The sequence below is a fragment of the Asterias amurensis genome, chromosome 22, assembly GCF_032118995.1.
Source record: "Asterias amurensis chromosome 22, ASM3211899v1".
Taxonomy (NCBI): domain Eukaryota; kingdom Metazoa; phylum Echinodermata; class Asteroidea; order Forcipulatida; family Asteriidae; genus Asterias; species Asterias amurensis.
Window position 1 is genome coordinate 73,229 of NC_092669.1, and position 14,381 is coordinate 87,609.

The 14,381-nt window shown below is 39.0% G+C and overlaps 1 protein-coding gene across 1 annotated transcript; it reads left to right on the top strand.

The window, feature by feature from the left end:
• Positions 1–10,999: 10,999 nt before the first annotated feature.
• On the top strand, positions 11,000–13,421 carry LOC139953813 (uncharacterized). Its single transcript, XM_071953380.1, has 2 exons — positions 11,000–11,342; positions 11,889–13,421. Exons 1-2 carry the CDS (start codon positions 11,036–11,038, stop codon positions 12,737–12,739), a joined length of 1,158 nt encoding a protein of 385 aa, XP_071809481.1. The 5' UTR covers positions 11,000–11,035; the 3' UTR covers positions 12,740–13,421.
• The last annotated feature ends 960 nt before the right edge of the window (positions 13,422–14,381 follow it).

The following is a 14,381-nucleotide window of genomic DNA, read 5'->3' on the forward strand; positions in this document are numbered from 1 at the left end:
AAGTGGGTCTTCTCATTTGCATATGACCTTTGACCTCATCATATACCATCATCAGAGTGTGGATGTGGTGCACTAATTACGCGTCGCTCATTGTGACTCATTTTATTGCTTATTTTCCCCAAAAGCCAACAATATTCATGAATTTCTTGAAATGCCTCATTGTGCCGGCATTGTGCCGACCATTTTGAGGTGATTTTTACATCGTCAGGAAATATCACGTGACCTCTTGACCTGGGACATTGAGAGGTCATTTAAAAGGCAAGATTCAAGAGTACTGGGACTGCTCTTTGTAAAACGTTATTAAGGGATGCTCTAAAAGCGAAATATCTTTCAAATTTCTGTCTTTTTTCGTCGCTCACTCGTGCCGGCTTTGTGACGAAAACTCCTAGAAATGGTCGGTGGGGTCATTTGCTTCGTCATTTGACCTCTGACCTTTTGTGAAGGGTCAACAAATTAGCATACGTCGAGGCAGGGGTGTGTAAAGTATGATACAACTGTGTGCTCTCGATCTGGTCATCATTTCGGTGATAAAATGCAAAAGTAAACAGTTTGAAAGAAATTTGTCCGAAAACACAAGTTGCAAGATTTTGATTCATAATGTACAATATTGGGAGCAATCAATAAACCGTGTACCCCTACCCATAGGATTCAATTGTCCTTCTCTGCACGTGGCTGTCTTGATCACTGGCGATTTTAGATGGACACACCAACTGAACAAGTTTTTGGTCTTTCCTTACCCCCTGGCGTCTTCTTTTAGACTGGTGACTGTCGGCTCCTTAGCCAACCGTCTCCAAGACACTGCAGGGAAGCGTCTTAAGGGGCAGTAGCCGGGTGCCGTGTGGGACAAACGAGGGTAAGGACAAAGGGAGGCAACCGGGAGCCGTCGCCCGTCCAGGCGAGAGAGACCAGTTAGAGAAAAAACTTGGCGTGGGACGGGCAAAGAAAGCAAGCAATCTGCCCGGCGTTTGCTCGCTTCTCCGTGATCGAGTGCGGTTCCTCTCCAATCACTCCCCCGAAAACTACATTAGGCGACGGTAGACAATCGATGCACCTGCCACGTTCTCCAGTAATTGTCACCCGTACTGAATGGCCCCACTTCTTGCGCTCCCCCCTCCGACTATTTGCATATTCCACAAAGGGAAATCCGTTAGCATTACAATTTCCCGGGCAAAATGTAATTAAACGCAATTTAATGGATTGGCAGCGGTATAACTCGGAGGGTTGATCGCCAATCAGGGCCTGAATATCGGCAGACGGGATGACATTCATATTTAGATCGCTTGGCTAGGTTCTTGGGAGCGCGCGGGGCTACCTCGAGGTCTCTCAGCATTGTCGGCCCCCATCAGCTTTATTATTTATATGTTTTTAAATGCTCCCCATTTAGTGATGGCAGCTGTTTATGCTCATTTAGTAGGGGGAGACAAAGCGTGCATGGAAGCTCTGCTCAGTTAAAGCAGCACCGATCTCCAATCTCTGATGTTTGTCCGCCGATGATCAGTCGCCGTGTTTCTACCCCCGCCGCCAGCTGCAGTTCTGACCTATCGCGCTCGCTCTGGAAACCCTGCCAAAATAAAGCCTACTCGCCTGTAATATACCACTTTGTCTTTCTCATTGTGAAGATGAAAAGGTAAGGGCACGTGCGGTAAAGGAAGGCGTACGCTAGCTTGCTCTACTCGCTTCTGTGTGCACGTCCAATCCCAAGCCGAGTGCAGCGGCTCTTCTCTATTGCTTTCCAGTTTTCCCCTTAATAGCGAAGCACCGTCGGCCAGACAGCGTGTGCACGGTTTGATCCAGCCTGCCACTTTATTTCAAACGTATCACTCCTTGCATCACACAGCGCGCACCTTCTGTGTAACTTCAGCTCAACGCCAAACAAGAAAAACGCGCTCAAACTTCTCGCAACTTTTTCAGAAACTTCTAAAACCCATAGTAAACCCGGAAGAGACCTTTATAGATCTAAATAGAGTCATATATGTCACATTTGGTATGACGCCTACCTAAAAGGACCTACCCTAGTATATATCCACAGGTTTTTACTCGTGACAGCTGGCCGGTTTTGTATTTCTTGTGCGATAAAGCGCGCCTGAACTCCTGTTCGCCAAAAGTTTGGCCACTTCAATTTTAGCGCCTCGCGAGTTCTGCGTTTGCGCAGTGGAAGCCACTTGTGTTTACAATGAATAATTAGGTTGTGCTGTTCTTTTGTTGGGCGTCGGTTGAGCGTATCCCAGCTATGTGTGCTAGTTACAGCACTGATTTCACACTGCCTCGTGAGGGACTCTTGGTTCAAAAACAACTCGTATTTTTCTCACTTCTCTTGACTTGTGATGACAATTTTGATATTTTTTGGTGTATTTTAAGGGCAGTATAAAGCAGTATTTGTTGTGTTACGTGATTGTGGTCTATATTGCATATTACAGTTCTTTGTTTGATTCTGTAGTCCGCTTGACTCGTATACAACGCTCCTCGCCAAGCCGGCCCGACCGTGTCCAATCGTCACTTTCATGCACAACTCTTTCTAAAAAAAGACCTTGAAATTATATTTTAAAAGTAACTAATTTTATTTATAATGACTCTTTATTATTATTTCTGTGTTTATTTATATGTTGCCATCAATCTGTGACCATTATGGGCTGTCTGTGAGGTTTAAAGTGACAGAATGAGACTAGTATCACGTCATGCATCGACACGGCACAATGACTATTAGTTTTACCCTGTCAGCATTCGTCACTATTCACTCAATTAAATTAACAACTGTTACAATTTATTATTTGTACTTAATTCCCGCTTCTTGGAAAACAAGTTCAACATAAGAATAATAATCAATCTTATTGCTGTGTTAATAAAAGGTGTTAGAGTAATTTCGTTCATTTCCGTATTGCTTGTAAATCGATAATATTTGCAATGGATAGGGTTCGCTTCGTTAAGTTGGAGTAGTGAATGCTATACACGCACGGCCACGTGGTAATGCATTTAACACAAAATATTAAAATATACAGTGTGAAGTGGAACTGGCCGATCATAAGATTTCCTGAATCTAGGGGCAGGAAACACCTTGAGTTTATTTCTCAAGAGGCATCTGAGAATGAGGTTTTAGATTTCACTCTATCGTCTTGCCCTAACCAACTGTCTGTTCTGTGTACTGAGTTTAGGTTTTGAAATTATTATTTTGTTCACTCTGTTTTGGAAAGTATTTTTGTTTGTAAACTTGCATGCCTTTTTTATATATGTTTTATCATCTATAAAATAATTAAAGAATAATGACGTTATGTCATACTATTTAACACGTTGCACGTATAATACATGATGGTGTTCTTCCTATTCAAACTGACGGGCTCATAATCCCCAACACAGTCCTAAATCCTTTTCCAATTTAACGAACGCTCATCTGTGTCTCTGTCAACCTTCACTGAACACCATTCTTGTCTCGTGTTAACAAGAATCATCGACTTGACATAAATAATCTAAAGATCCATAACTACACCTAATTATTTCATTGGGAACAATTAGTGATAAAAGTCAGGAATCTGTCATCTTAGATTTATGGTTTATATTCACGTGTGAATCCTCACTATAATAAAACTGTGTGTATTGTTAATAGTTGTGTGGTAAGCCACGCCCAGTGTTAAACACTCGACTCACCGACCGGCGGGTAAACCGAACACGTTCATAGTGCTGCATTAACAAACACGGCTTATTTGAATACTTGGTTGTGAATCAAATGAACCTTCCATAAAGTGAAGGCGAGAAGTGAGAAATGGTACTCGTGTGCTCACGTTGGTTAGGGTTTCTAAACCGACATGAGCATTATGGAGGAGTATCTACAGTGTTTGCTGAGGGTCAATTTGAAGAAAGTTGTCATTTCAGTCTGTGTAGCTCAAGGGTTAACAAAGATTTATCCAAGTTCGGGACTGAGCATATACTGGTTTAGCAATCTACGCGGAGTTCTGCCTCACTGATTAGAACAGAGAACATCTTCACAATTTCAGTTGTTGGGACAATAACATGGATTAATACATGAAGTGATATAATACAAGTGTAAATTCCACACCCACTTGATTCTTGTTCATTCAAATTGGTTAGAGTTTTTAAATAGTAACATTTTCGATCCGTCACTCCTTTCAATATCAAACGGGATCTAATTGTAAGACCATAAAAAAGTCAAGTTCTAAAACTCCACATAATTATTGTTATCGGTCCAATAATATTCTAAACTCAGCTGAGAAGTACATAATAAATCTGAGCGTGGAGCTAATGACTAATCAAAACAACAACAACTATGGTCGTCTGGGACCCAAGCTTTACATCTGCGTCAATCAATGCTACCCGACCCAAGTGGATTAACGGACACGTGCAGACTATCACAATAAGCTCTCCTCCACACACTAGCGAAATGTTCACAAGATGCAATCAACAGAAGTGGCAATAGAAGTGTTTTTATTAAGGATATTATGTTGAGTTATTAAGTTCCATTATTGGTTCCATAAGAGCATTAAGGATCCCATGTTCAATCTTTCTTTTGTTTAATTTATGTAAGTATTTTTACAATATTTTACTTTAACGAAATGTTGATCTAACCTAATATTGTAGTAGCTTGTGTCTTGTTTTTGTTTTGTTTTTATATTTAATAAAAATCACAACAACTCGTTTTGGACTAGGTATTCCGTTATTTGAGAGCAAAATTTCATGAAGGCCTACTAACTGGACCCCTAGCGATTCATTAAACAGTCGTATGTTATCGGCTCGACCTGTGCTCATATTCACCAACAGAGGGCGCTTTAAAAGTTTTTGACCTTCCTTTCATAGACCTTTTCGCAAATACTGGGGCGCGCGCGTAAAGCTTGGAATTAGATGCATTGTGGTCTAGCTGGTAGCAAAATTTGATTCATATCTATCCCACAATGCACCTCACTCAACAGTCTGCGCTTGCGCATTGGTATTTGCGATAAGGTCTATGCCGCGTGTATTATTGATACACGTGAACGCCTTTCTATTGTTGTGTGGTAATATTGGCCTTGCCTGCAAGAAAACACTTGGGAAACTTTGCAGTACCTGAACATCTCTGGTAATTATGAAAGCCGGGCATTGTGGGACTCTTTATTTCTTGTCTCGCTAGGTATATCGTATACGGTTTGAACCATAACTGAACTGGTACAAAACCAGTAGGCCTAGGCCTAATAACGTATGAGATAGAAATCTATGAGCTATACTTAGAGTCGATTCACCCAAAAAGTGTTTCATGTACTTACAGGCTTTATGAAATTGGGGCATGTCCTGTCCTGTTGTGTTGCATTCTCTGTTTATTAATTTGTTACGGAACGATGACCTTCCATTAAGGTCAGCCGATGGATCATTGATGGAGTGTCAAGTTATTCAATCACGTGATCGATAAGTTGCTACTGCGCACTAAGTCAACCATGACGTGTCAATGATGTCATCTATTGGTACCTACTTCATCATTCCACCATAGACCAATGACCAGATATTATTCCACTGACTTGTGTACACAGAAGTTGTGTTTCAAAATAGATTAATCTAACTGCAAGACATAAAATATTAAGCTTCTTCATGTTTACTCGATTAAAGGTATCCGTATCCATTGTTTGTAAGAAGCTTAAATATTTCCTTGAATTTATTTACTTTTTATCTTTAGTAAAACCATCTTAAGAAAATACTTATAATTCAACGTTTAATATTGAGCATATAAGGAGGACACATATTTTGTATTAACACATCAATTCTATCGCCAAACGAGTTTTTAAATGATTTCAGATGACGCTTTTAGGCTGTCAAAAAGGAAGCACTTGCAACGTATTAATTCATCTTATTTTCATGGTGAATTGGTCCGTGTCTACAGCAGGTCTTCACCAGGCGAAAGCACCACTACCTGCCGTAGAAACTATAATATTCTCCCGCGGGCATCTTGCAGCTGTCCCGCTAGCACTCGCCAAATTCTCGGTCGTCGTCAATAGTTAAATTTCATTATAACTTGGTTCATTCAGCAATTAGACTGATGGAGCGGCTGAACAAGAATCTGATGGCCACTCCATCAAAAATCTGAAAATTAATGGAACGAAAATCAAATTTCTTGTTCAAGACGCGATTCCTTAAATAACTGGAGGGTACATGACGTACCAATTCTTTATCCATGTGGTTTTCACCACGGCACGTTAAAACCACATCTGAGCAAATTGGCCTCAGGTTATGTATTCTATACAAGACGATTGTTTTACTTTAAGAAGAAGTAAATCACCATTTGATTTGCTCAATTAGTTAATTTGACGTGATCAAATAAAGACAAAATGACCATTAACCAAACTGACCAAATCCCATTTGTCGTAACAAGAAATGCCCAGGGCTGCCTGGTTACAACAAAGGGTGTTCAAGATTATGACCAAAATTGGAATTCAATTTGTTTTCTAGAATTAACACAGCTTCCTACATAAATCCAGATGGACATACATGTACCTACATTGATAGCAAAAGGTACTTCAATATTGGAATGACACAAAGGTATTTTTGATCATTTTTTCTCACTGAAATAATTCCCAAACTCATTGTCAATGTCATCCAGCTATTAATAGCTTAACTTTGAGTAATTATTGACTGGCTTGTTATTACACTCTGTATTATTGTTGTTACGTTAAAATTAATATTGATTTCACAATTTTGCTTTGCGATTGCAGTTTGTTGTGCTCTGCACCACTGACACGATCCCACAGAAACCAACCAAACTCTAGCTGTTAATATTGTTATGAATGTAAACAAGTCTTGAAGATGCCGAATTCTACCGACTGACTTTGTTTCGTTTCCATCCTGAAGGATAAGAATAGGGAGCCCCCATGTTGCCGTGGGGCCGGTCATTCTGGTATCGCAGCGGCCACTCAGTGAGTTAACAACAATTCGTGCCCAAGGCCAGTGGTTTATCCTAGCAGACCGTTAGAGAGGGTGGCCGTACACACGTCGCGTGCAACACACCCGTCAGCCACCCGCCCTGTCCTCATCGCACGCCCTTTGTTCAACACCGTTGAGTAAATTACGTAGCGCCCTCTTGTGATAAGTTTGAGCCAAGCGAAAGTTTCTACGATGCCCTTGGTAGCATTGTACTACTAATCTTGTGGAAGTTTTGGACCACGAGTGGCCTCGGCCACGACAGGAAGTTTTAAAGTTATTAGTATTGGTGTGTCACTTTGGGTTGCCTTTTATTCGTTATGGTAGCTAAGTGTTCAAATTTGTTGACAGTCGTTTTGAGTCAGAAGGAAGTTTTAGATTTCTGTGTTATTGCTTTTTGTTATCAAGATTTCGAGAGTAATATTCCTAGTATTGCACATAGTGGTGGCGTTTCTCTATGTCGTGACGTAGATACATAATACCAATTTAACAAGCATCACTGACTAAGCAAATTGTTTTCAATGTACCACCATGTCATTCAAACATTGTTTGGTTTAACTCCTTTATCTCTTGTGATCCTCTTCAATTCAAAAACAACTCCTTCGTTTATCGTTATACACAAACAACAATAATAAAGTATTGAGCTGTAAACCCTGAATCTCACAACGTAGTTACACAATAGCAACTTCCGATTGGTAAGAATGGTACATTGTGATGTCAGTGATTCCATGTAGATTGACAGTCTCAAGATGAGCTTCTGACTTGAAAGAGCAGTGGGGGTTGGCGCCGAGGTACACCCGCTATAAACACAGTCCATCTTCGCTCCATCTTCACCACCTGGCCTGCAATTACAACGCAGGCCAATTGGCTTCTGTTGCATGGTCTTGGCCTTGGTGTCCATTCACAAGTTTCCCATTAACTTTAACATCCGATGGAAGTACCATTTGCCAAATGAATGTGAAACTCTTGGCATACAGCACGATGTCAACGCGAAGTTTCCAATCAAAGAATGTGTAAAAGTTTAACAAAATGTACTCATATAAATGTGTTTTCTATTTGGTTGATAATGTGACATTATTGGTTGAATTGCTCATATACCTATCAGTGGCTTTTCATAAACAACTGGTTTGTTGGATTGACCAGAAATATTAAGAGGCAAAACTTTCTGTCGAAATATTATTTGTAACCAATTAGAATTGTTATAAACGAGATGGAATAGATAAGACTTCTCTTCTTCCTCGCAAAGCAGAGAATTACTTAATAGCTGCGTATTTTATTTATATTATGTTGTTGCACCGGGTGTACCCCAACAGTTTAAACTTGATTGCATTTCGGGCCCTAACTACGTATACCACATGTACATCTTATCATTATTGCATTTGCATGGCTGTATCAGCCAGAATTACTAGAAATTAATAACTTATTGAAAGAAACGTTTAGTTTGAAAACGTGATTATGCTCGTTAAGTATTTTTCTGATGTTTAAATTCTATCATTTATTTCTGCCATGTTGCTGAGGAGTCTTCTCGTCAAAATGACTTTCTTTCATTTCCTTCAAAGACAGATCTTTAATCCATATATGCAATGCATTCATTGTCTTCGTTTATCATACATCATTGTATGTTCAATCAACACGTCCCATCTATAAAAAGTCAAGATCCCTGGCCACTGTGCCCTCTAGTGGTAAACTATAGCCAGGCGTCAACCTACTACTATTTCACCTGTCTATCTTAATTGATTGGCAGGTTGATTACATTGACCCTAGCTGAGGTGTTGTATACAACCCAACCCCCTTCCCGAGCTATCTATTCATAATTTAGTTTGATTGTATCAGTTGGGAGGAGGATCCAGCTTGGTTGTTAAACCTCAGGAACAACGCCCTATTGATCACGGAAACTAATCAGAATAATTTCAGATGAGGGACTGGGGGGGAATAAAACAGATGTGAAATGCTAGCAAAATGTTTTCAAATAAACCATCCCAAAAGTTTTACCACAAAAATTGCTTATATGAACGATAACAACATGGTGAGTCCATGTTGCTGTGGAAGTTAGTTGTGGTGGCTTTTAAGAATTTGCGCTGAATAACGACGTGTTTAAAGGGAATGTTTAACAATTTATGTCTGCATATTTAAAGTCATAATTAGTGACTCCCTCGACTTAAAGGCAGTATACACTATTGGTAATTGTCGAAGACTAGCCTTCACAGTTGGTGTATCTCAACCATAGAGGAAGGACAGAGACAACATATGCATAAAATAACTAACCTGTGAAATTGAGCTCAATCGTTCATCAAAGTTGCATGATAATAATGGAAGAAGAAAACACCCTTGTCACACGAAGTTGTGTGCGTTTAGATGGTTGATTTCGAGACCTCAAGTTCTAAATCTGAGGTCTCGAATTCAAATTCGTGGAAAATTACTTCTTTCTCGAAAACTATGGGACGTCAGAGGGAGCCGTTTCTCAAATTGTTTTATACCATCAACCTCTCCCCATTACTCGTCACCAAGAAAGGTTTTATGCTAATAATTATTTTGAGTAATTACCAACAGTGTACACTGCCTTTAAACACAATTAGTCAAATTCATTTTGGAGACTTTTTAAGATTTCATACAGTCATATATAGAGCCGTTAACTAATGGATAACACTATAGCATTAAAATGGTTTACTATAGCCAATAGAAACATCACAGGAAGTATCAGTTATTATCCTCACATCTTAAAACTATGACCTACCGGGCTTTAGTTCGATAAACGTTTATGTTACGGCCCATTTTATATTTGCTCATGAAGTCATTGTAAAACAAGATATAGAGTTTTTCGTTTCTTTCCCTACTAAATATTTCTTAGATATTTCGAGCGCGGTCAGTTCTTCTTCTATGGTTTCACCAGCGTCTCCCTGGTGGCTATTCAAATTCCGGATGTTCTTAAGTCCCTCGTAGTAGGTGTCCACTTTTCTGACTGACCATAACACTTGACCAACATCTTCCCATCCTAGTAGGTGTCCTCTTCTGTTACTGACCACAACGGACAACCAACATCTACCACAACAATTATAGCAATCATCGTATGCTAAGATACTAAACAAAGATACAACCACCCATGACATTGCACGAAACATCGATTAGAACATCTTAAAGAAACAAGACAAGATAATGAGGTAGGAAGAGGGAGGAGTTGTTGTTTAGGAATTGAGAAGGTTTTAATCTGTCTGTTTCCTGTCGATTAATAATTAGGCAAACTGTCATTTTGGCAAATCGTCTAGCAACCAGAATACGGCAACAAAAATCGAGGAAGACTCTGCAAGGGTCGAATTTAAAAGTCAAGTCATATTTTTTGCATTTAAACCATAGGTTGGTAAGCAGTTTGAAACAGCTAATTTTATTTTCTCATAATATTTGTTTAATAGTTATATATATTTTTTAATCCAAGATTAAATTGGGTAATCTCAAATGCGTGCAAGCCCGTTTTTCAAACTACAATCTGACGTATTATGAAATGATACAGCACAACAAATGTAAATGGATTCATATTCGAATGAGTAAATATTTTTTTAAATCGGTACATGCAATAAGGTATATTTTGCTCCCCAGTTAAACTTTGACATTTTTTGCAAATACAAGTCTGAGCTGTAAATACTTCCGTTTTATCCAACCATTATTTCCATTCGTTATGAAATAAAATAGTATCTAACTTACTCAAAATAACGAGAAATTCCTTTTGGTAAAAATGAGTTGAAAAGTGGAGGCAGGTTACGGACATTTTTCGCCCAGAGCTGATAGAATTATTGTGACACAACTGACATGATCATTAACAACCTTGATTGACAGCTCACAATCAACCGCAAGACCATCTCCTAATGACCTGTTGACAGCGCCCCATCTTCCTATTGTCATCCAACAATGGCTTTATTTAGCTTACTTGACCCTCGTCTATACCCATCAATAGACATTCATTCATCCAACGCAAAGAATAATGATTTGGGTTGGACACCAACAAAATCTGAATCAACTGGCATTCTCAGAAATCGCCCATAATAGACTGTTGTTTCGATACACTCTACCGTGTAGCCACAACTTCTTAACTACTCCCCCATCCACTTAAGACATCATTAACATCTTGAAGGTCTAAACGACAACATCAGCAAATATGACGCTCTTCACCATCGAGAAAATTACCGAGAAGGCTCCCCATCGACCGGCCACTACGGCTTATCACCCCCAGCGATTCCAGCCATATCACCCGTACCCTACTCTCAGTAGTGATGCTAAGTTTCCTAGTTTTCACGGTGATTTAGCTCATCACCGAGTTCCTGGATTGATGGATGGGAGAGATGGCTTGAATTCAACGGGTGGAAGTCCATCTAGCCCTGATGGACTCAGCAATGTTAGTAGTTCACCTGAACCAGAACCAACTTCATCCGTCAAGTCTGAAGAGAAACAGAAAGCAAAATCAGGTAAATGTTTTGAAAGTATTCATTCTCATATTACTTAATAATAAGTAATATCCCACCGCCACCTTTTCTTGTACTTTTTTATTGGTCTTTTGTTACAAAAAAGTGAACAAGAAACTAGCAAATTCGTCGTGCTTTTTCCCTGAAACGAAAACACCTTTTAAAAATGGCAATATTTCCCTAGGTTGGACATTTATCCTGCCATATGAATTTCATTCGAAGGGTCCGTGCGTTTGGTTAATGGTTATTCTTCTTATCTCAAAACGTAGTACAAAGTTTTGAAATTAAATAAAAAATCATTATAAGATTAAAATGTTGATTGGGGCACACAAATTATTGTAACAACAAAAAATATTGTCAAATGCTACAAAGGAATTGATAACTCGACGGCCTTTAGAATGCCTAGAAACGAATCTAAACAAGAACGATTTATTTTCAGGTTCTGTTTTCTCTCTAAAAGACTTACAGGTGTGCTCGTATTTGATTTTCTTATTTACTTGTCTACAAATCCCATAACAACTGTTGTCTTCTTATGTTTATTTTTTTCAGATAAGGACAGCAAGCCTGCTCATTCCTACATCGCTTTGATTGCCATGGCAATCCTTGCATCCAAAGAGAAACGTCTTCTTCTTTGTGATATCTACCAATTCATCCAAGAGAACTTTCCCTACTACCGAAACAACGACCGCAGCTGGAGAAACAGCATCAGACATAACCTCTCTCTGAACGAGTGTTTCATCAAGTACGGACGCAGCGGTGACGGCAGAGGGAACTTCTGGGCGATTCACCCCGCAAATGTTGATGATTTCTCCCGTGGTGATTTCCATCGAAGACGCGCTCGTCGTCGAGTTCGTGCTAGTGACATTATGGCACATGGCTACTCTATATATCATCCATACAGTACACCATCTTATCCTGTTGCTCCTCTTGGGTTTGTACCAATGACTGTAACCACACTACCATCCTACCCACACCCAGGTGCACCCAGTATGTACCCAGCGAGTTCCTCATTATATCCAGCTGTAGCACCAATGAGTTACCCAGTTTCAGCCCAACCGACACCCAGTAGTACACCAAGCAGAGTCTCTACAAGTCCATTATCAGTTCACATTGACCGACCGTCTCCTCCTCAGCTCAGTGTCCTACCTCCTCGTGACCTTTCACCCACCTATGATGCAGTCCGACTCAGCCCACCCTCTTACCATCTTCCATTACCTGGGTACCCATTCTCTCCGGTCCAGTATGGTCCTCCCACCTCTTCAGTAACCACGCCCCTATCTGGGTTTCCTCCAACTACCCTAGGACTCACTTACCCAGCAGGTTATTGTTATCCTACTATGACGTCAGCGGCTACAACATCGTTTGGTAGTTACCATAGTAACACATCTTCAATGAGATAACATTCCAACTAAACAAAGACACTGTCATCAATTAAACTTGCGTTTAGTATTGGTTTAACTAAGCATGGAACAAATTAATGAACAAACGGGTACTTTTACAAAACTTTCACTAAAGGTTATTTTCATTTTGTATATAATTTTCTATTTCAAAATTACTTGATGTGAGTTTTGTTAAATAATTGTTGTATTTAATTTGCTTTAAGAAAGCTACTCTTACTGTTTCAACCAACACAATATTCGCGGACGGGTTTGACCTGATTCACATTATTAATACTCTATTCTTGTATTATGCACATAACAATTTTCTATTTCAAAAATACTGGATGTGTTTTCTTTCAAACTAATAGTATTGTTGTGTTTATTTTGCTTTAAGAAAGCTGGTCTTACTTTAAGAATTGTTTCCGTCAATATACGTTCATGGATTGTTTTGTCATAATTAAACTTATTTTCATTTGCATACAATTTTCTTATTCAAAATTACTGGATGTGTTTTTTTCTTCAACCTTGTGTTTAATTTGCTTTGAGAAAGCAGGCCTTACTGTAAGAATTGTTTCGTCCATGGATGTTTTGCACAATTAAAAGTAAATCACATTATTAATAAACTCTATTCGAAATTTGAAAAAATATTGTTACAAAGTGGTGATTTTAAGAATTTTGTGAATAAAATAATTATTACAAAGTACTATCGTTTTCTGTGAAATTTCTGTTCTGATTAAGAAGACATGGTCAACTACTAAATTGGTGTTATTTTTGCTGCCAATCTAGGATATAACATTTTGTTATCTACCTGCTCTTCATTACCCACTCTTAGTTCAGGGCCTCAATTATTCAATTGCATTCTACTTATTTTCCCCTTTTTCTGTAATTGGAAATTTACTACTCATGAACACGATAATAATAGCTTCTTGGAATTGGATGATGCCATGTGCAGGGCTAAATTTCATAGATCTGCAAAAAAAGTACCTAAACACAACAAAAAAAGTTGCCAGAAAAAAAATTACCAGCTAAAAAAAATATACATGTCACGTGTACGAATGTATAATTGGTATGCTGTGTATGGTTGGTATGCTGTTTATTTTTGCTCAGCAGTTCTGCTGAGCAGCTCTACGAAATATGGGCCCAGGCAGTTGGTTAGCTAAACACTGTCACGAGAGGGCGACATTTTAACATATCGGTGATCACTTATTATTCTGAAGGCGGCGGGGGGGGGGGGGGTTGGTGGACTACTATTGATGACAAACGTGTTGCATTATAACATGATTGTCCATGTCATGCGAAATATTGTGATGATCTCAATGTAATCTTTAACCATTCCTTCAGTGAACAAGTTATAAAAAATGATCAAAATACTTTTTCCTTTTGTCGAAAATCAAGCCATACAACATCTGAAACTTCTCTATGAATGTTACACTAAAATTAGGTTATGCTACAAGTTTTTTTTTTAATGATAAATTTATTCCAACCCCCATGTTCCAACTTGACTTGATAATTTAATTCCCATTTTATGCAAATGTTCCATAATAAAATAATAGGCCTAGGCCCTGCCTGCTGTAGTATGGGAAGTTTACGCGTGTGTGAACTCATGGAGAAATAACAGTAAATTAATAATACTATAGTTTTCGTGTGATCTTTTCATGAAGTT

Bases quoted from the DNA above. Each gene is read 5' to 3' on its own strand.
- LOC139953813 (XM_071953380.1), top strand. From the start codon at position 11,036: ATGACGCTCTTCACCATCGAGAAAATTACCGAGAAGGCTCCCCATCGA. The intron at 11,343-11,888 runs GTAAATGTTTTG...TATTTTTTTCAG, and splicing joins GAAACAGAAAGCAAAATCAG to ATAAGGACAGCAAGCCTGCT.